A 26,701-nucleotide genomic window follows, 5' to 3' on the forward strand; every position below is an offset into this window, starting at 1 on the left:
AAGCCAGACCCACCCCAACCTCAGCACAGAAGCTGGCTTCCCTTCCCAGATGCTGCGAGTCCTTGGGCGATCCTTGTGCCCCAGGCCTGCTGGAGCCTGAGGCTTGCAACATCCTCCTCCTGCGGTGGGCCGGGCCCCTGGCCTGCTCTCCGCCCTCCCCTCTGTGAAGCCTCCCCCTGTGCTAATAGGAGACTGCCCTTCCAAATGGCTGCTTTCTCTGGCTCAAGGCCTGTGTGTCCACCATTTCTGTGTTCTCAGCTCAGGGCCTGCCCAGCAGAGATGCCCAAACCTTTGTTCAACGATTAGGTGCCTAAGAGAACAACCAGAGAGAAAAAGCAGAGAATTGGGGCCAGAGGTCGTCTCTGCCTCCGATTAGCTGTGCGACTGTGGATAAGCCTCTGATGACAACAGTCTCAGTTTCATTAACTGAAATGGGGAAACACTGTCAACCTCACAGGTCTGCGGGGAGGGTGGCAGGAGCGACTGTGTGAGAAGGGCTCTGTGAAGTGTGAAGCTCTGCGACGTCGGGTGGGTGACGTCTGGGACCTGAACCGAGTCTCCACAGCTGGCAGCTGAGGTTCTCGGTGGGCTGAGGGGGCTCCCTGGAAGACAGCCAGGCATCTGCAAACCTTACCGAGCACGCACGAGGGGTCGGGTGCTGGGCCAGGTCTGGAAGGAACCCAAGGAGAGGAGAAAGGCGGGCCCTACCCTTATGACGCCTGCACCGAGTTTCAGGTTGGCCCATCCTTCGGTGGAGAGCGTGAGCTGCGGCTGCCATGGTGACGTCAAAGCAGAGGCCCTGCAGTGCTGGCACCGTCCAAGGCATCAAGCAGGGCCGGTCGGTCCTGAGGCCTGAGGATGGAGGACAGGCCGGGGCACAAGCAGGAGGGGCGGGGTTGGGAGGGCGCTGTCACGCTCCAAGGTAGCCAGAACCTGGCTTTCCTCCTGAGGCCTCTCCCCCCAGGCCTCCTCTTCACCCCCAAGCTCTCACATGCATGCCCAGCCGGCCACGGGGGAGCAGCCGGAGCCCAGATCTGGCTGCCAGGGTTTCTGGATTCTAATCCCGGCACTTCCACAAATTCTAATGAGACCCAAAGGAGAAGGAAAGCAATGGTCATGGCACAATCTCTTGCTGCCAACCCAGAAAGCAGCCCTCAGATTCTCTCACTGAATTCGCACAACCTTAAGACTTCACAGTGTAATTCCTGGATGTGCACCAGGTTTTGAACTTAGCTCTGTGTGATTTCAAATAATCGTTCAAATAACTGTTCATCGAGTGCTCACCTGGCACTGTGTAAGCATCAACACGTTTATTATGAAATACAGCAGGCGCTCAGACAAGCGCAAGAGTCATACAACCTCAAGCACTTCACCTCCACCACGTCACACAATCCTCACAACGCAACAGGGTAGGGAGAACAATCTCCATTTCACACCTGGGAAAACTGAGGCCCCAGGAGGCAACAACCAGGTCCTATAACCAGGCATGGCAAGGCCAGGATGCAGAGTCAGACTGGGCTCACAGAGTCCAAGCTCCCCCTACCCGGCTCCTAATTGTTCTGAGTCAGTTTGCTCATCTGCAAAATCAGAGTGGTGGACGAGACTAGTGATTTTCAATCTTTTTTTAGCCACGGACCCTTTGTTCGGTTGAAGTCTTAAGTGGAGAGAGAACACGTCAGATGGACGAAGACCTGGGGCTCTGCTGGAGTGAGCGTGGGAGGGGGAGGGGGGCTGCAGTCCCACCAGCTGGGCTCCCTCCCCACCCCCTGCCCCCAGCACGTGCTGCTGGAGCTCGAGGACTTTGGGCCCTGAGGCAACTGCCTGCTGACCCCGGCCTGTCAAGCCCCGGCAACAGTGACTGTTTACTGAGCCGGGCACCAAGCCCTGGGGAGGGGCAGCCCGGGGGCTGGTGGCCCTCACAGGTCCTCCAGGGAGGGGTTCTCAGAGCTCTGCAGCAGGGACAGCAGGTTCAGGGCCGAGACGCTGGGCACATGGCCGGCGCAGATCTGCAGCATGCGGACCAGGCGCTGCGCCATGGTGGCTCGAAAGTCTTCTATCTGCAGAGGAAGAGCAGAGAACAGCGGTGAGGGGTCTGCTCCTCTCACGTGGAGCAGCTCCGCGGGCTGCCCGGGGGAGCGGGGTGCTGAGATGTGGGGACAGCTCAGGGCACCGCTGCCCAGCATGGCCACGCCCTTGTCCGCGCCACACCTCGCCGAGCCGTTTCCAACCACCTTAGTTTACCGAATCCTTCAAACACCCTCCAGGGATACCAGAGACGATGACCCTTGCTCCAGAAGAAATGAAGGCCCCGCAAGCTGGGCTGGCGAGGTTAGGCCAACTGTCCAGAGGCACACAGTTAGTGCCTGCAGAGCTGGCATCTGAACCAGGGCTAGTCCCAACCAACGCTGGGGTACAGTAGGCCCCAAAGGCTTCCCAACCTGGGATCTGTCTGAGAAAGACGCTCACAGGGGTAGAAAGGAGGGGTGGGTAGAGAGTGGCCCTTTCCGAGGACAGGGAGGCACTGTCAACAGACGGTTCCTATATCAGGGCCTCTGAAGGGCTGGCGGGCCCAGAGGAGCCATGGGATTAGGCAGGGGTGACAAGACTGTCCTAGGGCCTGGCATCAGATGGCGCGGGCAGATGAGGTGCTCATTAGAAATGTTGAGGAATAAACAGTGATGCTCAGATGTTCTCCCCTGACCAACAGGTGGCCTCAGAAGCATCTCCCCCTTCCCCTGTTCCCTCTCTAACTGGGGAAAGGGCGCCACCATCCACCCAGTCACCCAAGCTAGTGATCAGGCATCCCCACGTCCTCCACCATTTGCCACCCACGACATCCTGGGTTTTAAATCCAGAGGTGACGTCAGTCCTCATCACATGGCCTCATCCGCACTGAGTCTCCTCTCAGCAGAATCTGACGCAGCTGCTTCCTCCCCTTGACAAGTCTTTTCCACCTGGCTCCCAGGACCCCACCCTCCGGGGCTTCTCCTCTCACCCCACAGGCTGCTCCCTCCTCTGTGTGACATCTAACTGCTGGGGGTCCCAGGGCTTGGCCTTTGCATCTCTTTCCCCCACACTCGGTCCCCAGGTGATCTCAGCCAGCTCTGTGACCTTCAAACCATCTCATTGCTGAGGATGCTCAAACTGCATCTCCAGACCTTTCCTCTGAATGTTAGACACACGTGCCGCTGCCTGCTTGGTTTCTGTGTAGACATCTAACAGACTCCTCAGTCTTAGTGTGTCTAAGACGGAGTTCCTGGGAGTCCCCCCAAACTGCAGTCGCCCCCCATCTCAGCCACAGGCAACCCCATCCTTCCAGTTGCTCAGGCTGAAAACTCCAGAGTCGACCTTGACTCTTCTTCCTCTCCTGTCTCACATCCAGGCCATCAGCACATCTGTCGGCCCCGCCCTGGAAACACCCAGCATCACAGACCATCTCATCTCCCTCTTCCCCAGACACCACTGAGCCCAGACCACTCTTAACTCTTCCAGACACAGTCCCCAGGCCCATCTCCTTCTTTCTGCCCCTGTCTCCCTTCAGTCCACTCTCCTCCCAACAGTTGCAGGGACCCACTTAAAACCCGAGTCAGGCTGTGTTCCCCCTGCCCAGCCCCACACTTTCCATTGCTCCAGTCTAACTCAGAGTGAAAGCCACCACCTGTCCTACGACCCACAAAGCCCCACGGTCACTCTGACTCGTCTCTCACAGCTCTGCTCCAGCCACCCATGCCTCCCTGTGGACCTTGAACACAGCAGGCAAGTTCCAAACTCAGGGCCTTTGCCCTTGCTGTTTCTCCAACCTAGTGGGCCTTTCCACCAGGAGACCCCACGGCGCCTTCCTTCAAGTCTTTACTTACAGGTCATTTTTTTTAGTGAGCCCCTTCAACCCCTATGTAAATCTTGCCACTTTACCACCACCTGACAGGTCACATCCATTCTCTAACACGCCATACGTTCTACTTCCTCACTTTGTTTCCTCCACTAGAACAGAATTGGGAGTTTTAAAACTGTTCTGGCTCTATGCTGCTTCCCTAGTGCCTAGAACAATGCTCGGCGCACTGTAGGTTATGTAAGAAATACTTGTTTTATTATTTTTTTAATTAATGTATTTATTTTGGCTGCATTGGGTCTTCGTTGCTGCGCGCGGGCTTTCTCTAGTTGTGGCGAGCGGGGGCTACTCTTCGTTGCGGTGCGTGGGCTTCTCATTGTGGTGGCTTCTCTTGTTGAAAAGCATGGGCTCTAGGCACGTGGGCTTCAGTAGTTGTGGCTCGTGGGCTTCAGTAGTTGTGGCTCGCGGGCTCTAGAGTGCAGGCTCAGTAGTTGTGGTACATGGGCTTAGTTGCTCTGTGGCATGTGAGATCCTCCCGGACCAGGGCTCGAACCTGTGTCCCCTGCATTGGCAGGCAGAGTCTTAACCACTGCACCACCAGGGAAGTCCAGAAATACTTGCTGAATAAGTCCTCTGAGCTCTGTGGCCTCTGCCTCTGAACTGTCCCTCCAAACTGCTGCTGCTCTCACTTGGACTCCACAGTCCGCTTCCCGCAGCAGCCTCGTCCTGAGGCCTCCTGCCTGTGGCCAGGCCTCCTCCCATCCACACATCATACTCCAGAGACGTGGCCCGCAAATCCCACTTCTGACCCTATCATGACGCCCCGTCACCTACAGGAAGGAATGGCTGAATTCCACTGCCAGGCTTCCAAAGCTCTGCAAATCCTTCTCCTGCTGCGTATGTTACATGTCGGTCTATTTTGCTTGCCTCTGAGAGGCAGGGCCAATATCTGAGGCATTTGTGTTCTCAGGGACCAGCACAGGGCCCGATCAGCGGAGCTGGGAAATGATTTCACTGGGCGAATCCCACACCTCCCTGGGTGTTTCCTCATATGTAAAACGGGGCTAATAATTCCTGCCACGCAAAGGCCTCAGAATACGGTGAGGCTCCAAGTCGATTAAGCGGAGGAGGGTGCCCCGAACGGGACGACAGCGGTACGAGGAGTGCTGACCGTCCAGACACTGGGTGCTTTGTGTGAGAGAATGCCAGGTCTAGGTTCTCAGCAGGGCTGCTGCTGGCTGGAAATAGAAAGTCGGCCCCAGACCTTTTTTTTTTTTTTTTTTCCCCCAGACCTTTTTTTGAGAGAAGTTCTCAGGCTAGAGGACAACCCAGGACCTGCTACAGCCTGCCACCTCATGGCCACACACAGAACTGCAGCACCACGCGCACCTCTGCCGTGGAGCAAAGATGGCGATTCCCCTTCAGCGCCAAGAGAAGGCAGGCTGTGTGCGTGTGCGTGTGCGTGTGTGTGCGTGTGTCGGGGGTGGGTCGACTTGTTCAAAGCCACACAGTCAGCCCGCTAAGACAGGAAAGGGACAGCTGCACGCCAACCTGGCTCTTCCGCTGACTTCCTAGCTGTGTGACTGTGAGCACGTCTCGCCTCTCCTGTTGTGAGGAAAGCCTGCAGGGACAGGCTCCTCAGGGGTGCCCCGGGCCTCAGGTCCTACCTGTGAGATCGGAGCATCGGTCTAGTCGGGGTTCTTAAAATAGTCATCAAATGTGAAACACAAATTTGTACATCTTAACCGATGTGCCGAATGAGATCTGGGGCAGGTCTAATGACTTCTGCAGTGTCGGAGTAGTAATGAGAGCTGCCTCAATCCCCATGGGACATGGCAACGTCCCGCCGCTTCTATTGCTAACAGTCACAGGTTCTGCTAATACTACTGACATCTCTTGCCTACATTCACAATGATAAATTTCTTTTAGAAGTTACTGAAAACAAGAAGTAATTTTTTTTCCTCGTCCAGGTCCGCAAATCCCCTGAATTGTTCTCCCTTCCGACCAGAGGGGTCCACAGACCCCAGAGTAAGAACCCTTGGTGATGAGGGACCACATACTGACTCAGTTCCCTCTTACGACATCACTTTGCTTTTGGGAACAGGTGCAAGACCCAGAACAGAGCAGAAACACAAATCTTTAAAACGAATCTCAAAACCAACTGAGCAGGCCTGGCGTGCGGGTGGGGCAGCCCAGGCCCTGGGAGCCCAGAGGCAGCAGCATCAACTCCTGCTGAGGACCCTTTAGCAAAAAGTCATCAGGTTCCGTACCACACAAAGAGAGGCTGAAGAGCAAAATTCAACAGCAAAATAGAAATCTGCTGTGCTGACCCCACAATGAGCATTCACCTCGTGAGAAACACCCACACAAGCAAGTCAGGGCAGAACTAATATCACATGTATCCATCCAAGCACCTGCCCACCTACCCAGCCTCCCCTTCTGCTGCCTGCTAGACCCCCTGCCCCAGGCTGGTACCAGACAAGGTCTGCAATCCAGGGATGTAAGGAGGACACTGGGCACCTTCACTGCTGGTTAATGAGGCAGACAAGATGCCTGGCCTCACAGCACTTAACCCCAGCAGGGAAGTGAGATATTAACATGGACCCACAGGTACACACACAAGACTTAGTTACGAGTAGAGAGAACGACGCAAAAGCAAGAGGTGATGGCGCCTGGTGTATGAGCAGAGCTCAAGATGTACACGGAGCATCACCCTACTTTACATGTGCGAACCCAAGGCTTTCAGTGACCCACCCAAGGCTTACGGTGACCCACCCAAGGACGGCGAGCAGAAGAGCCAGGATTCAAATGAGGATCTTGTCTCCATATCAGGACCCCCTTCACCAGGGTACTCAGCGAGCCTCCAAGGAGCATCCCTGCCACGGCCACTGTGTGCTGACTGCCCCACCCCTCAACCCGCGTGCTTGGGGTCCTCACCTCCAGGTCGCAGAAGAGCAGGGGGCTCCGGTAGGTGTGGGCGAGCTGCATGACGGTGTTCCGGTGAATGCTGCAGTGGCTCTCCCGCCCAGCTGCAAAGAAGCCACGGCCTGTAATCTCTACCTTCATGACTGTGATCTAGGAAGCACTGGGCCAAGTAGTTCATTTCCCCTCTCTGGGCCTCCGTTACTTACTAGTCAGTGGGGTGACAAGCCTGTTCTACCTTCCTTTCAGGGCAGTCAAGATCATCAAATCAGAAAATAGGCTGAAGGGGCTTGGAGAGAGTCCTCAATAAAAACACGAATTTCCTCATCTGTGAAATGAGGATAGTAACGACCCCTACCCTGCTGAGTTACTATCGAGATTCAATGAATGAACACACAGAAGTGACCTGGTGTCCATTTATCCAGCAGTGCTTAATGAGAATCATCTGCGCCAGGCCCTTCCTGCAAGGAGCTCGCAGTGTAGCTGGTGGGGCAGGCACACCGTCAGTGTAGGTAGAAGGGTTAGGAGTCTCTGACAGAGGCATGTGTGGGATGGATACCCTGAGGGCCCAGACTGCAGGGCTGGTCAGGTCCCCCAGGAGGCAGAAAATAGGGGTTAGCGAGATAAAGAAGAGGAAAGAGTATTTGAGAGAAGCCACATGGTACAATCATTAAAGGCATGGGCTCTGGAATATGACTCTCTACGTGTGAATCTCTGCTCTACCACTGCTCAGCTGCGGGGCCTTGGGCAAGTTACCTAACCTCGTGACCACAGTTTCCTCTGCTGCAAAACAGAGAAAATAGTACCTACTACAGTAGTACCTGTCGTGAAGATTAAGTAATATAGAAACAAAGCACTTAGGACAGTGTCTGGTCTATTGTGAGTGCTCGATGTAGGGTAGCTATTATTATTTCCACTGTTGATATTACCAAGTTTCAGAGAACTATAAGCTGAGCCAAAGAGGGGAAGAGTAATAGGAAATAAGACAGGAAGCAGGGGCCAAACTGCAAAATACTTTGTGCCTTTACAGGAGTTTGGATTTTACTCTGAAAGCCACAGAGAGCCACTAGGCACCTCTAAGCCGTTATCTCAGCGGAATTAACTTGGCAGACGGATCAGCTCAGATTTGCTTTATAAAGACTGACAACATCAGATTCCAAAATGCATGTGTTTTCCATCACCCAGGCTGCCTTTGCAAGGAGTCCACCACAGGCCCAGCCGCAGCCTGCCCTGGGTTGGCGAGGGAGGGGGTGAGCGGCGGGGGAGGGATGCACTTACCGCCAGTGGCGAGGAAGCTCACCTTCCCCAGGAAGAAGGTGGCGTCCACATGGTGCAGGGACTCCTCAACATTCCGGAGGCTGCAGTGGCCAGGGCGAGAGGACAAAGCAGAGGACAAACCTCACAACAGAGAAAGCAGAAGCCGCCCCGCCTCTGCTGCCAGAGAGGCCAGAGAACGAGAGGAGGGTGACAGGAAACAGCCCTAGAGGAATACTTTGTCCTTTTATATCTTTAAACTACACTTTTTTTTTTTTTTTGCGGTACGCGGGCCTCTCACTGTTGTGGCCTCTCCCGTTGCGGAGCACAGGCTCCAGACACGCAGGCTCAGCGGCCATGGCTCACGGGCCCAGCCGCTCCACGGCATGTGGGATCTTCCCGGACCGGGGCACGAACCTGTGTCCCCTGCATCAGCAGGCGGACTCTCAACCGCTGCACCACCAGGGAAACCCTACATTTTTTAAAAAATTTAATTTTATTTATTTTTTTATACAGCAGGTTCTTATTAACCATCCATTTTATACACATCAGTGTATACATGTCAATCCCAATCTCCCAATACATCCCACCCCCCCCTCCCACCCCGGCACTTTTCCCCTTAGTGTCCATACGTCTGTTCTCTACATTTGTGTGTCTATTTCTGCCCTGCAAATCGGTTCATCTGTACCATTTTTCTAGATTCCACATATATGTGTTAATATACAATATTTGTTTCTCTCTGACTTACTTCACTCTGTATGACAGTCTCTAGACTCATCCACGTCTCCACAAATGACCCAATTTCGTCCCCTTTTATACTGAATAATATTCCATTGCATATATGTGCCACATCTTCTTTATCCATTCATCTGTCGATGGGCATTTAGGTTGCTTCCATGACCTGGCTATTGTAAACAGTGCTGCAATGAACACTGTGGTACATATCTCTTTTTGAGTTATGGTTTCCTCAGGGTATATGCCCAGTAGTGGCATTGCTGGGTCAGATGGTAGTTCTGTTTTTGGCTACTCCACACGGTTTGCGAGATCTTAGCTCCCCGACCAGGGATGAACGTGGGCCCTCGGCAGTGAGAGCGAGGAGTCCTAACCACTGGACTGCCAGGGAATTTCCCAAACTACTTTTAATTACAAAGTGACTCAAGTTCGTAATATAATCAAACAGTAAATACGGGTGTATAAGTAAAAAGTAGAAGTCCCCGTCTCCAGCACCACCTTCCGTTTCAACTCCCCAGAGATACTGTTGCTGACAGTTGGGGGTGTAATTCTTCTGGAATATTTTTCATATGCAAATACAGACAGTGATAGGTACCAGCATCCAGTTGGGTCTAACTGGGTTCGACAACTCTGTTACATTCTTTGGAATGACCACACAGTACCACAAACTACTTTCCCTGTGATGGACATTTAAACGGTCTCCTCTTGTTCACCGTTACGAAAGATGCTGCATGAATTTTCTTTCCCACGGGTCCTTACACATCCAAGCAAACGTTTCTGTAGGACAGACGCTAGAAGTGGAATGGCTGGGTCACAGTATGTGTCTTTTTTAAGTGTAGATAAGTATTGCTGAATTGCTTTGCATTAAGATTACAGTGATTTTAAGTCATATCAATCATATGAAAACACTCTTTTCCTCTAAGCAACGGCACCCTGACCTTCTGGTTTGAGGCTTTCATTCACTCGTGTCCAGGGAGTGATGAAGGAACCTGTGGTCTCCTGGCCAAAAAGCCATCTCAAAGGTCAGGCTTCAGGCTGAATGAACACAGCCTGAGGCCAACAGCAACAGCGGCCCTGCCCCTAAGTGTGGCTGTGAAGCAGGATCTCTCCAAAGACTTGGGCCAGTGTCCCTTCTGGTGAACAGAGAGATCTCACCCAAAGAGCAACAGATCTGCTGAGCCAGGGCCTTCTGGCAACCACGGCAGATCTCAGCCCCACCTGGGCCTAAGTCACCACTGACTGGTTCCAACCGGTCAGGTAGTGCGGTCTGGACTTGGTCCTGATGCTACAGGTATCTGGTGTCTCTATGCCACTGGATTCCCAGGTGTTTCCACCACATCCTTCCCTTGATCCCTACCACAGGCCCAGGTATCTGCCTTGGTTTCTGTGCTGGACACTGTGTCCTGCTCTTAGCCTGCTGTCACCCAGGAGGGAGAGGGCAGACCTTTCTTCTGTACTCCCTAGGCTGGCTGCAGTCCTGTCCCCAGGGTTGCCAGCACCACAGGGAGACCGGATCAGGCCACCAGCATCAACACCACCCATGCTGCCACTGCCACGGGCCCGCGCTAGACTGGCTCTGATGCTGCCCAGGCCTCGACAGTCCTCCGAACACACTACACTCCTCCTGCCCTTTGCATTAACCCTCCACCTGGAACATTCTGCTCACTTTCTCTTTCCCTGGCTAATTTCTCGTCATCTCTCAGGTGTCTACTTAAATGTCACCTCCACCGGGAAGTCTAGCCTGACCTAAGTCCTGGGAGTCAGAGGTCTTGTTTGGGCTCTCACAGCCCCCTGCTTCCTTCTTTTTACAGTACCCATCGCAGGTACTGTAACTGTCTGTTCAAAAGTCTAGCCTCCTCCCCTAATGGACCTTGAGGACAGGGTCTGTTTCATTCATGTCTGTGCCTGCTGTCAGGGATACACAGTAGGCCTCAGAGAGCCAAATGACAGATGACACTGCTGGCATTTATCAGTGTCTTTTAAACATCTTGCATTGGCCACTGGCTCCCCGCTCCTCACCGTCTAAGTTAACCCCAGGCAGCCTCTCCCTGTCTCCTCTCCTTCCCATCACAAGTGAGGCCACTGTCCCAGCACATCCCCGCGCCAGGTCTACCTGAGCCCGGCAGCCCCCATCCTCTGGCTCTCACCTGTGTTTGCTGTGAAGGTTGACCACGAACACAATCAAGTCAATTCGGGGCCGATTCACATTGGAGGGCAGAGGGAGGGACTTTGCCAAGTGGCTGAAAAACAAGAAATTGCAGGACTAAATACGTACCCACATCACAATGACTGTTCACATGCCGCCCGTCACAGGGAAGAGGCTGTCAAGAGCTCCTCTCCTATTCACCTGAAGCAAGACTTTTCAGGTGAGCACAGGGGCAGGGCAGAGCTGGTCCTATCCAGATGACTCCTGCTCTACTCTCCCTGCCAGAAAGTTTAGTAACTGCCTTGGCAAGAGGGAGTTTTGGATATAAGATGGCATGAGGCTAGACATCTACACTGCATGCTGGGAGGGAGACCAGGCTCAGAAGCGGGGGAGGGTGTTGGACTGTGAAGTTCAGGTGTTAAGATTGAAGCTCTTTGGAGTAAGACAGAAGTGGCCCCAAATCCCAGGTCTGCCAATTATCAGCTATGTGACCTTGGGTAAGTCACCCTCATCATTCTTGTCTGGACTTAGTCTCAGATTGTCAAATACCCACCTGAAGGGTTTTTTTGAATCCTCTACTTCTGCCCATTTCCACATATGACTATTACTCATCTGCCCCCCACCCCTCAGCTTATAATTTAAGAATACCAAAAAGTATACAAAACACAAAAGTTAAAAAAGAAACACATACTCCTAAAAGTTCAGTTACCTAGAAATAACTACTATTAACGTTAGAACATTTTTCTAAACATCTCTCCATGTACATAATGTATACACATTCAGACACTAGAATACAGTAGATGTAATCGAAAAATAGGAGGGAGTTCCCTGGCAGTCCAGTGGTTAGCATGTAGCGCTTTCACTGCCGTGGCCCAGGTTCAATCCCTGGTCGTGGAACTAAGAACCCGCAAGGGGCATGGTGCGGCCAAAAAATAAAAAATAAAAATAAATAAAAATAGGATAATAGTATTAATTTTATCTGAATTTAGTGGAAGCAAAATAACTAAAGTAGAACTGAAAAAAAAGATGAACTTTGGATAAATTATTTTTTAATCACAAGAAGTTATTTCCTCAAAGAACCCAATTAAAAAAAGATTATGGAATAAATGAGTAAGTTGGTATCATTTTTAACAGTTTTCATTCTACCTATATGGGATTGATTCTCTATTATTAAGAAAAGTGAGAAAATTAGCATTCTTATAATCTACCTTACCATTTGGACAAAACTTACAAATGTAATTTATATTGCTATTATTAATGGTATTATTATATACATTTATATTTTGCTCTAACCATAACTTCGGACCTCAGCTAATGAAGTTGCCACTCTAGAACATGAGAGAGACAAAGGGTACTGAGGAAGGTCTCTCACTGGCAACTAAATGCTTCAGCAATAAAGAGACAATCATTTTTGCTCACAACTCATTGGCCAGAACTAGTCACGTGGCTCCACATAACCACAAAAGGTCAAACCTAGTTCCTGCCAAATACTACAAATGCAGAGAGCTGAAAATACTTGACAACAGAATGAACAGATGACCATATGGGTGATTTGCTTCTCCTGCCTAAAAGTCTGAAGAATTATTTACTTCAGAAGTAAATAATTGTCCATTTTTCCTGGAACAAGATATATGTACCCTTTTTAATGGACAAATTCAACTCTTCACTCATTCCAGGGAAGTCTTCTTCTACTACACTTCAAATACTTTTGCTGTAATTTTCTCAAATCTTTCTTCTTTGTAAATAATTAAGTCTTTAACCACATCTACTCTGATCCTTGCTGTTTCTATGTATTTATTAGATAGATTTCATATGGTATTATTTTTCACCTTTTTTGTCCTTAGCTCTGCAACCTCCCTTTTCCTCTCATTCTGTTGTGTTATTATTTGGTCTTTGAACGCTTCTTTAAAAAATTCATGTTCCTATTAAATTCCTCAATGGCACAGAGAACTCAAAAAGGAGCTTTCTTCCCCTTTCCCCAGAGTGGGTTCTTCATCAGATTTTTTGCATGTCATGTGACTCTTTTTTGCCAATGGTTTCCATCTTGCTGAATGTAGGCAATTTTATCCACGTTTTCCATTTACTCTGATGCTAATTAAATTATTTTTTTTGACTTTTTTTTGGGGGGGGGGCCTTGCCCCATGGCATTCAGGATCTTAGATCCTGGACCAGGGATCAAACCCGTGCCCCCTGCAGCGGAAGCACAAAGTTCCAACCACTGGACCACCAGGGAAGTCCCAAATTAATTTTTTTTTATCCTTTCCAATTTCTGAGCTATGGGTTTGAGATTATTGGTTATTGTGTTTGGTGTTCTATAGCCAAAGAAGCTGGCAACATAGGTAGAGCACAGATGGACATATGAACAATCTTCATTTTGAGGGAAAGATTACGTTGAAGGAGAATGATCCAAATCTAGAGGGTATTTCCTCTGTGGGAATTGGAAATGCCCCATACTAGGTAGAATAAGGGAACATAATCTTTATCAGGGAGAATGACACCCACATGTATTCAGTCACTTGACTCCTGCCAGCAGCTGTTTCTACTCCCTCTCAGTTAGAAGAAGGAAAACAAAATATACTTTAGTTACTTTTTCTCCAAATTTGGGGGTTATCTGAGCATGTACTCTGTGCCAAGTATTGCTCAAGGCACTGGGGATTCACCAATGAGCAAAAGTCAAAGTCCCTGCCCTCAAGGGGCTGACCTTGGTCCCTAGGGGTGGCAGACTGGAAACAAGTAAAGAAACATGGCAACTTCTTATAGTGACAAGTGCTAGAGGAAAATAGAAAAACTGTGTGACAGTGATGGAGGAGGCCTTTGGACGGGGACAGATCACGCGTTAGGACGGAGTCTCTGAGGGGTTGGTCAACCGGCTCCACCTGTGCCCGCCTCTCTGGTGGTCCCCCTACAGCCAACCCCGCTCTCCCTTGCGCCCAGGCCAGCGATCGGACACCCCCAGCATAAGGCTACTTACACCTTCAGCTCCGATGTGCAATCCTCCTTGAGCATCGCTTCGGCCAGCTGCTGCAGAAGAGCATCCTCCGTGCCCACCAGCTGCCCAGAGAGAGAAGGCGACCGACTGATACCTGGACACAGCAGTCCCGCTGGAGGGCCCGGACGGCCGCGAACCCAAGATTCTGGCTCCAGCGCGCGAGGCACCCTTTTACCGAGAGGACTCCGGCAGAGGGCCCGAGGTTTGCACCCTCTCCGGTCCTGCCCGGAAAGCACTCACTACCTCCCCGGACCCTTCCTGGAAAGGCATCGTCTCTCCCGGAGGTCCGATCCCTCTACGCGGGAAAACAGAGTTTTGGACAGCCGGCACCCCGCCCTGCGCGCGGTCGCCCCGCCCAGCCGCCCCATCAATCAGAAACTGCGCACTTATTGGTGGGGATGTCCCTCAGCCTCAGAAGGGCGGCTACTCCGATTGGTTCAGAGTGTGGCTCTCCGGCCCACCACACCCCAGCCAGAACAGCCCACGCCAGCACCTCAGAGAGCGCAGGGGACCTGGCGGCTGAGGCACAGCCTGGGAGGAAAGGCGGGCGGGAGAATCTGGGCTGCTGACGCCTACCAAGATGGTGGCCGTGTTCAGGCCAGGCAGTTTGTCCAGCGGCCGCAACACCGACATCCCAGGGACAGGCCGAACCGCCGCTCGTGCAGTGCGCGCCGGGCTTTCAAACCACCCAGTGGCCCACCCCTTGTGCGTAATCGCGGGTCACGTGACAGTGCTTGGGCAGGACCTTCTTAAAGGAACCACTACCGCCTTTTCCGAGGAGAGGTTCCACCGCTGGCTCTAGGCGCATAGGGTGCTGCCTGCGGGACAAGACTTTTATTTCACGACTGGGAGAAAGAAGATATTCAGTGATTCAGTTATTCATTTTCATTAATTCGTGCTCATTCAAGGTGCTCTTGATTCCTTCCAAACCTGTCCCTCACACATCTTCTCCATCTCAGTTGACTCCGTCCTTGCAGCTGCAAAGAACAAAATCTTGGGTCATTCTTGACTCCTCTTCCCCGCACCTCACAATCAATCCGTAAGCAAGCCTGTGGGTTCTATTCTTAAAATGCAAGAAGCCGACCATTTCTCACCACCTCCACCCCAGCACCAGGAGAAGCCACTCTCCTCTCTCACCAGGTCTACTGTAAGAGCCTTCTCACTGGCTCCCTGCTTCCACCCTGGTCTCCAGGGCTACTGGCTATTCTCCACACAGCAATCGGAGTCATCCTTTAAAAAGAGAAATCAGAGCAGGCCACTTCTCTGGTCAAAACCCATCAATAGTTCTCCTCTTGCTCAGGTACATTGCAAATGCCTTACGGGGCCTTTGAGGCTCTGTGGGTTCTGGCCCCTGACAGTCTCTCTGGCCTCATCTTCTGCCCTTCTCCCTCTAAAAACGGCTCTAGGACCCCTGGCCCTGTGGTTCCCTCTGGCTGAAATGCTCTCCTCCCAAATAGTCACATGGCTTGTTTCCTCACTTTATTCAGGTTTCTGCTGCAATGTCACCTCATCAGAGGGGGCTTTCTTAACGACCCTATCTAAAATAGCAAGCCCTCCCATAATCCCTCTCTCCCCTTTTCTGCTCAGTTTTCTCAATAGCACTTCACATATTGACTAGAACTGGGCAGCACCTGAGATTTTACAAACTAATAAACTGTTACTGTTTATTACTGATTAGTAATAGTCTGTTACCTTTTCATGGATGCTGCAGAAGACATGAAACTCCTGGGTAAGGGACAAAGGACATTATTACTCAAGGTAAAAGCAGCAGCTGTGGCTTTACCTTTGTTTGTGTCATTTTCCCCACGTCCCGCAAGCCCTGCAAAGGACCCACCCATCATGTTTGCCTGTACACCTCGTGGATGGCCTTATAGGAGAGGAACACAGAGGTTAGAAATTCAAACACTGTAAAACAGTGAGTGGTAGGCATGCCTGTCCTTTTTCCGGTTGCTTGTTTTTCCTGTTCTTTTCCCAACCCTCAAGGTTGCTTGCTGCAAAAACAAACCCTTAGAAATGGCCTGGGTAAAGAGCTTTCAGAGCCTTGCTTTCTTGGCATGCCCAGCAAGAACCTGCAGGGACTCAGAGCCCACAGCAGATTGCTTCTCCCAACAGTTATATAATATCTGCTCATTGTCTGTCTCTCCAACTAGAGCATAAGATACATGAGGGCAAAATTTTGTCAGTTTGTATGTCCAGCACTTTAAAAAATGTCTGGTACATAGTAGTTGCTCAAGAAATATTTGATGAATGAATGAATCGATTTACATCCATTTGTTTATTCTCAGCAGTGATTCATTCATTCATTTCCTAGGGAAGACCCAATGCCCCACCCTGGGAACACAGATGAATCAGATGTTACTGACCAACTCAGTGTGATGGGGGAGTAGGACCGTGATCTCACAGTGTGTTCATTACTGTGACATGTGGGAGAAAAGAGGCATATTCCTGTCTAACCTAAATCCTTCTCACTGCGAACCAAACTAGTTATACCTTGCTTAGAAAGAGCAGGAAGTACGTGGCTTCAGGGAGCCCCTGCCCCAGCACAGATGGTGTTTTGATTCCCCATGGCACGGGGCACGGAGGGGACTCCCTGACAGTCAGGTAGTAGTAAGTACTAGGAAAATAAAGTAAGGTGGGCTAGGGGATAGAACGTGATGGGTAGGAGGAGGTACTTTAGGTCAGGGGAGGCCTAGCTAAGAAGGTGATGTTTGGGCAGATGTCTGCATGCGGTGAGAGAGGAGCCAATTAAATATAGTGAAGAAGGGAGGGTGGGAGGAGACGCAAGAGGGAGGGGTTATGGGGATATATGTATACATACAGCTGATTCACTTTGTTATACAGCAGACACTAACACACCATTGTAAAGCAATTATACTCCAATAAAGATGTTAAAAAAATAATAAAATGGAAAAAAAGAAAAATGCTAAATAAATATAGTGAAGAAGAGGATTCAGGCAGAAGGAGCAGCAAGTGATAAGACCCCAAGTGGGGAGCATTCCTGACACTTCTGAGGAGCAGCAAGGAGGCCAGTGGCTGAAGCAGGTGGGATGAGGAGCGAAGGAGATGAAGCTAGAGAGCTGATCGAGGGCCAGGTGACTGAGGCCCTTAGAGAGTCAAGGAAAGACATTGGACCCTGCTCAGCATGGTCCAGGAGGGGCTGAGCTGAGGCCCATTCAATCAACCTGTGCTGAGTGCCTGCCTTGGGCCAGGCCTGGTGCTGGACACTGTGACCCAGGCACAGAGGTTTCAGTGGTGGATGGACAGATAACAACAGCCAAAGGCAGCACAGTGGGTGAGAGCCATCATGGGAAGCAGCTGGAGCCCAGATGAAGGTGCATTAAGGCTCCCTGGGGGCCCCCATTACACTTTGCTGGGGAGGTGACTGTTGGCTGAGGGGTCAGGTGAGTGGGTGCTTGTCGCATAGGTAGTGCAATAGAACATAGTTGTGTGTAAGACCCATACTGTGATGAAGTGTAGAGACTGGCAGGAAGCCCAGACCCAGGCCTGGAGGTTCTTGTATCATCAACACCCAGAACCTGCAGGGCCATCAGAGACCCTCTGGGCCAGTGTTTTTCAAACTGACTTCTGCGAAACCCTGGGGAGATGCCTCAGGGGCACCGGGAGGGGCAGGGGAGAAGTTGAGTACGTAGGGCCCAGAAACCCCACCCCACCAGTTAACAGAAGCAGCTCTGGCTTCATCTCTGTTACATATTGAGCTTCCTATAAACTTTTTTGTGAATAAAGAATCATGTGGCTAAAACAATATCTAAGGGCTGCTGATCACTTTTTTCAATAAATGTATTTATTTATTTTTGGCTGCGTTGGGTCTTCGTTGCTGCATGAGGGCTTTCTCTAGTTGCAGTGAGCGGGGGCTATTCTTCGTTGCAGTGCGCAGGCTTCTCATTGCGGTGGCTTCTCTTGTTGCAGAGCACAGGCTCTAGGTGCGCGGGCTTCAGTAGTTGTGGCACACGGGCCCAGTAGTTGTGGTTCGAGGGCTCTAGAGCGTAGGCTCAGTAGTTGTGGCGCACGGGCTTAGTTGCTCCACGGCATGTGGGATCTTCCAGGACCAGGGATCGAACCCATGTCCCCTGCACTGACAGGCATTCTTTTTTTTTTTTTGCGGTACGCGGGCCTCTCACTGCCGTGGCCTCTCCCGTTGCGGAGCACATGCTCCGGACGCGCAGGCCCAGCGGCCATGGCTCACGGGCCCAGCCGCTCCGCGGCATGTGGGATCTTCCCAGACCGGGGCATGAACCCGTGTCCCCTGCATCGGCAGGCGGACTCTCAACCACTGCGCCACCAGGGAAGCCCAGACAGGCAGATTCTTAACCACTGCGCCACCAGGGAAGTCCCCTGTTTATCACTTTTAAAAACAGATTTATTAAAGTGTAATTGACACGTAATAAGCCACACATATTTAAGGTGTACAGTTTGGTAAGTTTTGATATAAATATACACCCAGGAAGCCACCACCACAATCAATTTATAATGAACGTATCCATTACCTCCAAAAGTTTCTCTGTGCCCCTTTCATCCTCCCCCACCTCCTCTCTGCCCTCCCACTCCAAACTGTTCAACGGCACTTTGCCAGCTTTGCTCATCATAGTTCAATACTGGAAATGCCCCAAATGTCCTTCAGTGGTGAACAGATAAGCTGTGGTACATTGGTAAGGCAACATCGTCAGTGCAGAGAAAAGCACTGTGCTCAGCAACAGAAGTCAGACACAAAGGAGCATATACCATAAGATTCCATTTACGTGCAATACAAATACAGGAAAAACTAATCTATGGTGACAGAAATCATATCAGTGTGTGCCTTTGGGAAGGCGGTACTGACTGGCAAGAGACAGGAGGGAACTGCCTGGGATGATGAAAATATCCTAGACATGGTCTGGGTGGCAACTGCAAAGGTGTATACACAGGTAAACGTTCATCACTTAAGGTTTGTATTTTACTGTATGTACCTTAGATCTTAATAAAAATCTCTCTGGAAACTCAAACTCAGTCCCCTTGGCCCACATATGCTGGAGAGGACACTTGCAGGACTCCCAGATTGTCCCACAGATGTCAGGGTGTCTGTAGGTTGGGGGACCCAGAGACCCAAAGCCATTTGACCCATAGCCTTTGCCACCTGCCCGTCCTCAGTTTCTGGGAATGGATTCCCCAGGGAGATGGTTCCTCGAAGACTCTTCCCCATCCCGTGGGCCTCCGGGGCTGCTCTCTCCTCCTGAGACGACAACCACTGCTGTTTATGGAATGCTCACTGGGCCTCTGAAACTTTGCAAACACTCTGTCTCTAGCATAGGAGGGAGGACCCAGGCTTGGGAGGTAGACCCTCACCTCCAGCCCACCCCCGCACACGCCCTGGCTTTGTCACTGAGAAGCTGAGTGACCTTGAAGAAGGAGAGGGTAAGCAGCTTCACGTCTCTGAGCCGAAGCTGCCTCAACCCCAAAGTGGGCTTCAACAACTAACCAGCTGGAGGACCAGATGAAGTGATGTGGGGCCCAGTCCTGGCCTGGCGGGGAGGGCTCCGTGGCTGGGAGCCACAACCATCTCAGGCTGTATCCCAGCCAGGGGGTCGCCGGGGCTGGTGAGGCAGAACCAGGAGGGCAGTCCCTGCGAGCGGGCCTGCAGCCCAGGCTAGGGCTCCGACCCTGGCACTGAGACTTTTGCCATGTGACCTTGGATGACCAAGAAATGAGTTAACATAAATATGGAAAGCACTGAAAGCAGTGTCTGGCATATGGTAAATGTTACATTGGACCAATGTGTCCAGAATCTCAGTCTTGGTTCTTCCCTCTATAACACATGACCCTCATTGGCTCTACTGGTCATTGCTTCTGTGTCCTGCCCACGTGCCAGGGACCCCAATCTCTCCCTACCCTCAAATGACAAGTGGCCAAATCCTCCTAGTTATCTTGGTAGGGGACACTTCCTCTCTAGGTCTAGTAGCCGTGGGGTCCAGCAGCCTGCTGGGTGGCTCCCACCTGTCCCGAATTTATCCAACCCTGCTCTGCCTGTCATCTCTGTACCATGTGCACAGTGCAAGGGATCCTGAAGAGAAGGCTGGTTGCCAGGGCAACAGAGGATAAAGCCCTTGCTCTGCCAGGCTGCTGATTGGCTAAGGCAGGTCCCACCTCCCGCTATTCTGAGGGTGGGGGGCAGAGAGAAGGGTCTCCAACGGGCAGGGAGAGGTACAGGCTGCCGGAGCTAGCCCAGGACTGCCCCCTCCTGGCCCAGTCAGACTCCCTGGGCCTGAGAAACTCTGTCTCCCGTAGGGGGCGTTGGCCTCGCCCTTTCTCTGCTTCCAGCACCCGGGGCGGCTGCAGATGGCAGCATCTCTGGGGACGGCAGCTGCGACTGAGTCCACGGGCCGACGCTGAGCTGCTTAGGCCGAGGCTGTGCGCTCAGCCCGGAGCCCTCGGAACAGGCATCTGCAGGGCTTGAGGTGGGTGTGCGGGCACGGGGGTCGGGTGGAGGATTGAGTGGTGCTTGGGAGGCAGGGAGAGGGGCTCTGCAACCCTCACACTGTCCTGGATGGGACTTTAGCTGGAATGGGGGCTAGAAAATACCTTATAGATCATCTGATAGCCCCCGCCCCCACCCCATCACTGTGCAGGGAACCCTGGAAGTTCAGAGAGGGTGAGGAGGGGCCCAAGGTCACACAGAAGGCCAGTGAATGTTTTGCTTCAGCTAAGCCAGTCCTCTGAGAAGCCAGGAGAAGGTCTGGGGTCCTCAGTTGCCCCAGAATGCCTGGGATTTTGTTCACAGGGCTGGAGAGGTTGGGAGACCCTAAACACTGCTTCACAGGCCCACAGCATTGCAGCTGAAATGGCTTCTGATCTGCCCAAGTCCCCCATTCTCATGTTTAAGCTCAGAGGAGGCTAGGGTCCTGGGCGGAGCCAGGGGAGGGGGCACGAATCACTTGGCCTCAGTCACGCTAGTTTGGAGCAGCCTTTCTGCTTGTAGGTCCCCTTCTCCACCTCCCCCTAAACCCAGGCCACACCAAGCAATTCTGAACCCTCTCTTTGGCTCTACGGAAGGACAGATGGTTAGGAGGACACTGCTCTAACCCTGACTTTGGGCCATTAGCACACTCTTCATTTTATTTCTCCATGAGGAGAATAGGGCACCTTGAGACACTGTGTTTCAGAACAGCCAGTGGGGACCCTGGAGGGCAGGGGAGGGGCTCTGGGTGGACGCAGGACTGGGAAGCAGCATCTCTCCCTCCCCTGGCCTCACAGCCCACCTCGTAGACCCACCTGGCAGTAGAGGGACAAGAGGAGCTGGAGCTTGGAGACAGAGGTCTGAAAAGCTGGAGCTTCTCTTCAGCCTGCCCTGGAGGTCATTCCATGCATCCCCTTTCTTCCCTCCCTAGAAGACAAGGTGGGCCTTTGCTCATTTCATTCCGTTCAGGTATTTTCCCCATCAAACCTCAGGACATCGCTGGGGAGTTGGAGTCCAGCTCTGTCACTTCTCAATTGGGTAACTCAGGGCAAGTTAGTGAACTTCTCTGGGCCTCAGTTTCTTCATCTGTAAAATGTGCACAGTAACATCTACCCCATAGGCCTTCTGTAAGGTCTGTGACTGCATTCTGACTGTGGTCTCCCTGCCTGACAGGCAGAAGTGGGGCTCCTCACCTTACCCTTTTCTCACACCTCAGGAAGGGGCTGAGGGTGGGTTAAATGGGCCCTGATTTATTCCATTTCTGGAGGAGATAACCTGTGGTGGGGCTTTTGAAGTATGTATAGGAGTTTGCCACATGAACATGAATGCAAAGGACATTCCAAGGAAAATGAAAGCATATGCAAAGATGTAGACTGTATAACATGCAGATGCACATAGGTGACTGACAAGTGGTTCCCTGTGATGGCACGTAGTGTGGGAGATGAGGCTGGCAAGGTTGGCAGAGAGCAGATGTGGGCATCTCTGGGCCATTCTAAAGAGTCTGGGTGTATGTAAAACTTGTGAAGCACCTTAAACCTGCTAGCTTCCACTTTCCTGCGTTCCCCACCTCTGGTGCACTGGAAATAACAATAGCTGATATTCACTGGGTGCCGATTCTGCACCAAGCAGCATGATGCTAAGTGCTCCTTAGGCATTGGCTTGTTAAACATTCACAGAGACCCTAAGAAGTGGGTCCTACTTCTATGCCCATTTTCCAGATAAGGAAACTGAGGCCCAGAGAATTAAGAACAAACTACTATGTAGCACTTGGTAAGCGCCAGGCACTGGTTCTGAGCATTTTACGTAAATTAACTCTTTTAACAGTCACAACAGCCCTATGACCTAGATACTGTTTTCACTCCCATCTTACAGATGTGGAAACCAATGTCCAAGTCTTTTGGGGCTGGCACTGTGTCCATACTCTTATAATTATAAAATGGGGCATGGGCCTGAATTCAGGAGCCTGTGCAGAGCCTGTTGATATCAACCAGGTCCCCTAGGGATGGGCAGTTGTTCACCATGCTTTCACTAAGCCACACCTAGCCAGGATGCACGGGTGGCTGGGGACCCACTCATCTGTGAGGGGCCTAGTAAGTGGCAGCCTCTGCAAATGCACAGTCAGAGCCGGGAGGGACAGCTCAGAGGAGGCATGGCCCCAGCTGTCCTTTTCTGAGTGCTCTGAGGGGTCAGTCACCTCACTGAATCCCCACAAGGCTCTGGTAGCGTCCCCTTCTGCAGGGGACAATGCTGAGGCCCAGAGAGGTTAAGCAACCTGCCTGAGGGCACACATACTGTTGAGGGACTGAGCCAGGGCCAGCCCTCAGCTATAAGCTTCCTTGTAGAAGGGTGAGTAGGAGCTGGGTGGGCCCCTGGGGTGGGGGCAGCTGTGTGCTTGGTCAGGGGGCCGGGGCTGCTGAGTCACTGCTCTCCACTCTCCAGGGTCTCCGTCTTCCCAGCCGTAAGGTGAAGCTCCGACCTCCTGGCTCTGTGACGCCTGCGGGTCCCCCTCTGGGAGGGTGGGTGGGATAAGCAGCCTCTCTGCTGGTTCTCACCGACCGCGTCTCAGCAGCCAAGGCCTCCGCGATGCCGCACTTCCTGGACTGGTTCGTGCCTGTTTACCTGTTCATCTCTGTCCTCATTCTGGTGGGCTTCGGCGCCTGCATCTACTACTTCGAGCCCGGTTTGCAGGAGGCGCACAAGTGGCGCATGCAGCGCCCCCTGGTGGACCGTGACCTCCGCAAGACAATGATGGTTCGCGACAACCTGGCCTTCGGGGGCCCCGAGGTCTGAGTTGACCGGCTCTGTTGGCGGTGGGGGGCGGGCACCGGGTGCCCTCTCCCGTCCCGCCCGGCCTGGAGACCCCGGGGCAGACGGAGGAGAATCCCTGGTCGTCCAGGCTCTCCCTCGCAGCCTGGCTCCTCCCAGGAGGAGGGGCTCTGGGAGGACCCTGGCTGTGGGGCACCTGGGTGCCTTGAGATGTCGCTGCTGATGGCCCAGGGCTTGCTCTCCAGGTCAAGCCAGCTTATCCCACACCTGCCTTCCCCAGCTCTGGGGACGCCCCACGGCCCCCCAGTGCCTTTGTGCTGCCCAGCACTCCTGCCCCTCCACCCGGCGTCAGGCATGGCTGCCCCTGCCTGTCCTGAGCCTTCAGATCTCCCACTTCCCTACCAGATCCTCGGTGACACTCAGCTCCCCACTCCAGCCAATGGTATCGACCCTACAGCTTCATGGGCCAGGCTTCAAAGCTGACCCAAGGAAAGGGCCCCCTTTGGAGGGATGTCAGCTGAGTCCAGCCCAGTCCTACCACTCCGGACCCGGGCTTGGCATGGACGAGTGTTTGTGGTGGGGTGTGCAAGGGGCAAGGCCATAGAGGAAGGAGGTGTGTGTGTGTGTGATAGAGAGAGAGAACGTTTGGGGTCAGGCGTGCGGAGGGGAGGAGAAGCATGTTTGTGTGAGGGGGGTGCCCCCAGGCAGGATGCGAGGTGGTGGGGATGGGGTGAGCTTTGTGGGCAGTGTGGGGACCACCAGCAGTTCCCACCCCCCACCCTTGGCTGGACTTGCCTATCCCTTCCCTTTCCCAAGGCTGAGGCCACTGGCAGGAGCCCCTGCCCTCCCCTCCGGGTCCTGCACTGCACCAGGGGCCCCAAGCCCACCCTGGAGCCTCTCCTTCTCTGTGGAGCACCACTGCCTCCTTTTTGGACATAGATTGGCAACCTGCTCACTCCCCTCCTTTGGGGCGTCCATCTTAATTTATCTCAATAATAAAGACTCCATGACTATCTTTGCAGGACTGTCTCCTTTCCTAAGAGTAGGATCATGTCTATCATCTCACTGGGTCCTCATAAAAATCATGATAGTTCAATATCCCCCATTTGGGGGATGGGAACACTGACTCTCCAAGAGGAAAGAGCAGTTTCTCAGCAGTGGCACTATTGACTTTTGGGACCAGATCATTCTTTGTAGGGGGGCTGGCCTGTGTGTGGTAGGGTGATGAGCATCTCTGGGTTCTACCCACTAGAAACCAGTAGCACTTGTGCCTCCCCCCTAACTAACTGGATTCCCTGGGGTAGAGAACCAGTTAGGATAGAAATTCGGGCACAGAGATGCAAAACGGCAGGGCCTTAAACCAAATAGAACGTTTTTCTTTCTTACGGTACAGTTCATAGGGAGGTTGTCCAGAGCTGATCTGGTGGACAGCTCCATGCAGTGTTCGGGGACCTGAGTTGCTCCTCTCTTGCTGCAGGGCTGTTGTCCTGGTTGGCGCCACCCGAGGGGGGCTCTTCGGCATCCCGAGGAGCAGGGTGGAGGGAGGGTAGAAGGGGCCACTTGCCCCTTTGAGGGACACTCCTGCTGGCTGGACCTCTTACATCCCTTTACACCTCACCAGTCAATACATAGTCACGTGGCTACTCCTAGCTGCAAGGGAGGCTGGGAAGAGCTGGGTGGCTGTGTGTCCATTTAAAAAGTCCCCCTCCTTACATATAGCTGATTCACTTTGTTGTACAGCAGAAACTAACACAACATTGCAAAGTAACTCTACTCCAATAAAGATATTAAAAAAAAAAGAAAAAGAAAAAAGTCCCCCTCCTTGAAAGGGGGAGGACACACAGAGGCAGCTGCCATTCCATTTTCATAGGGACTTGCCAAGGCAACAGGACAACATGCTGAGATTTGAACCAGACCTCCTGACCCCAGACCCGGGCTCACTCTTGCACACGCCCCATCTTAGGAGTCAGCGAGAGCAAAAGCTGCCTTCTCTCATCTCGAGGGGTGAGGCTGCCCTTCCTCCCTGGGGCAACCCAGCAATTGCAGGGGGCTGTGTTGCAGAGCCAGGTTAGAGTGAGGCAAGAGGGCCCCCTCATTCAATTCTCAGCACCTCTCTTGCCTCACCCTAGGCCCAGTCCTGCTGTTTCTGAGTCTCACAGCCCTGACCTCTGACCCAGCAGAGCATTTTGCAGCCCACAGGGATTCCCCCCACCCCCGCCCCCACACCAGGCAGCTTCCCCACCACACTACCGCCCAGGACTCTTGCAGGCACAAGAGACCAAACTGAAAACAGCTGCAATAATAGGGTTTGGTTCTGGACTCAGGCTCAGCTGGACCCTGGGGCTCAAGGATGTCACTGGGTCACTCCAGCTCTCCATCCTTCTCTCTCTCCATCTTGTTAAGCCCTGTGGGCTTCCTTCAGGTGACTTTTCTCCACGTGGTACAAAGGTGCCCTGGCAGCCCCAGGCTCATGCAGCCCTTGTGCCTTGATTTCAGGTGAGAGCACGCATCTGTTCCTGCACAACCTCAGGGGGTGGGCTCCTGTCAGCCCCCAAGGCTTACGAGCTTAGGGGATGGGGGTGCCTTGATTACCAGGCAGCTCTGGCACCCACCCCGGCATCCAGGGGTGGAGTTGGCTCTACTGATCACATGGTCTGAGGGGGTGGGGGTAGGTTGCAGCTGTTACTTAAAGGAGGGGAAGGGATGCTGGGCAAAACCCAAGAGGGACTGAGGACACTGCTTTACGGAAGAGGAAACAAGCACGGAGAGAAATGACCCACCCGGGGTGACCCAGGGGGTTACTAGTGCCTGGGTTTGGGACTGGGAGTCTGGGGTGGGGAGGGTGGGCAGGAACCCTCAGAATTTGGTGAGCATGTGAATCGGTGCTCTGGGTATGAACTTCCAGGGCAGGCAGGGCGTGGCGGAGGCAGGACCCATTGGAGGGCAGGGCCCTTCCAGTGCCTTACAGATCACCCCACACAAGAATGGGGGTAACCAGCACCACCCACTGGGTAGCCAGTCCCACACTGCCTCAGTTTCTCTGGCAGTGCCAGCCCCACTGTATTCTGAGCTGCCTTCCCTGAGGGGATGAACTTCTTTCATTATGAGGCTCTGCATTTCACGAGTTCCTTCAGTGCTAATCCAAGTGAGTAGAGGTGTCAGGCGTGGCGGTGGGGGTGGTGGTGGCTGGGAGGCCAGGACTGGGAGCCCCGTGCTGCTATTACTCATCAGGAAACTGGAAGAGCCCAAGCAGAACCATGTGCATGAGTTAGAACTGATGGCTGTGAAGGTCAGAAGCCCCACCTCCACTAGCTTGGGTGAGAAGGGGAAGTTATCACAAAGACTCTGGAGTGTTCCGGTCCTGTAGGACAGGAAAGTAGCAGGGACTCAGGACAACTAGAAGCAGCCACTCAGACCCCCTTAGAATTCTTTCTCAGACCCTTTTTTTTTTTTTTTTGGCCGCACCAGTGTCCCGTGAGATCCTAGTTCCCTGACCAGGGATCGAACACGTGCCCCCTGCAGTGGAAGCGTGGAATCTTAACCACTGGACAGCCAGGGAAGGCCCCTCAAACTATTTTTTATTCCTGCTTCTGTATACCTACTTCACTAACCAAC

At 52.6% G+C, this 26,701-nt stretch overlaps 2 protein-coding genes across 6 annotated transcripts; one reads left to right on the forward strand and one right to left on the reverse strand.

Annotated features, from left to right (window-relative positions):
- Positions 1-1,288: 1,288 nt before the first annotated feature.
- Positions 1,289-14,549, reverse strand: CENPM (centromere protein M). Of its 2 annotated transcripts, XM_060023978.1 has the most exons (6): positions 14,449-14,549; positions 13,855-13,934; positions 10,885-10,977; positions 8,030-8,109; positions 6,767-6,858; positions 1,289-2,057 (listed from the first exon to the last, which is right to left on the reverse strand). In XM_060023978.1, the coding sequence occupies exons 1-6, from the start codon at positions 14,503-14,505 to the stop codon at positions 1,917-1,919; spliced, it is 543 nt and encodes a 180-aa protein (XP_059879961.1). In that variant the 5' UTR covers positions 14,506-14,549; the 3' UTR covers positions 1,289-1,916. The 2 variants fall into 2 exon arrangements, with proteins under 2 accessions (XP_059879961.1, XP_059879962.1); XM_060023979.1 differs by lacking the exon at positions 6,767-6,858.
- A 5,490-nt stretch (positions 14,550-20,039) lies between these two features.
- Positions 20,040-24,090, forward strand: SMIM45 (small integral membrane protein 45). 4 transcript variants are annotated; one of them, XM_069541246.1, is made up of 5 exons: positions 20,040-20,321; positions 21,118-21,259; positions 22,760-22,783; positions 22,890-23,104; positions 23,903-24,090. In XM_069541246.1, the coding sequence occupies exons 4-5, from the start codon at positions 22,904-22,906 to the stop codon at positions 24,023-24,025; spliced, it is 324 nt and encodes a 107-aa protein (XP_069397347.1). In that variant the 5' UTR covers positions 20,040-20,321; positions 21,118-21,259; positions 22,760-22,783; positions 22,890-22,903; the 3' UTR covers positions 24,026-24,090. The 4 variants fall into 4 exon arrangements, with proteins under 4 accessions (XP_069397347.1, XP_069397346.1, XP_069397348.1 ...); XM_069541245.1 differs by having other exon boundaries at positions 22,760-23,104; XM_069541247.1 differs by lacking the exon at positions 21,118-21,259.
- Positions 24,091-26,701: the final 2,611 nt, after the last annotated feature.

Source organism: Delphinus delphis, chromosome 11 (assembly GCF_949987515.2).
Source record: "Delphinus delphis chromosome 11, mDelDel1.2, whole genome shotgun sequence".
In the NCBI taxonomy this organism is placed as follows: Eukaryota; Metazoa; Chordata; class Mammalia; order Artiodactyla; family Delphinidae; genus Delphinus; species Delphinus delphis.

What these genes read in the sequence shown, in the direction of transcription:
- CENPM (XM_060023978.1), bottom strand. Translation starts at nt 14,505, where the DNA reads ATGTCGGTGTTGCGGCCGCTGGACAAACTGCCTGGCCTGAACACGGCC. An exon ending in AACCTTCACAGCAAACACAG is followed by an intron (nt 8,110 to 10,884) that starts GTGAGAGCCAGA and finishes TGGCCACTGCAG; the next exon opens with CCTCCGGAATGTTGAGGAGT. An exon ending in TGCTCTTCTGCGACCTGGAG is followed by an intron (nt 2,058 to 6,766) that starts GTGAGGACCCCA and finishes CTTCCTCTGCAG; the next exon opens with ATAGAAGACTTTCGAGCCAC.
- SMIM45 (XM_069541245.1), top strand. Translation starts at nt 22,904, where the DNA reads ATGCCGCACTTCCTGGACTGGTTCGTGCCTGTTTACCTGTTCATCTCT. An exon ending in TGGCCTTCGGGGGCCCCGAG is followed by an intron (nt 23,105 to 23,902) that starts GTCTGAGTTGAC and finishes CCCTTTCCCAAG; the next exon opens with GCTGAGGCCACTGGCAGGAG.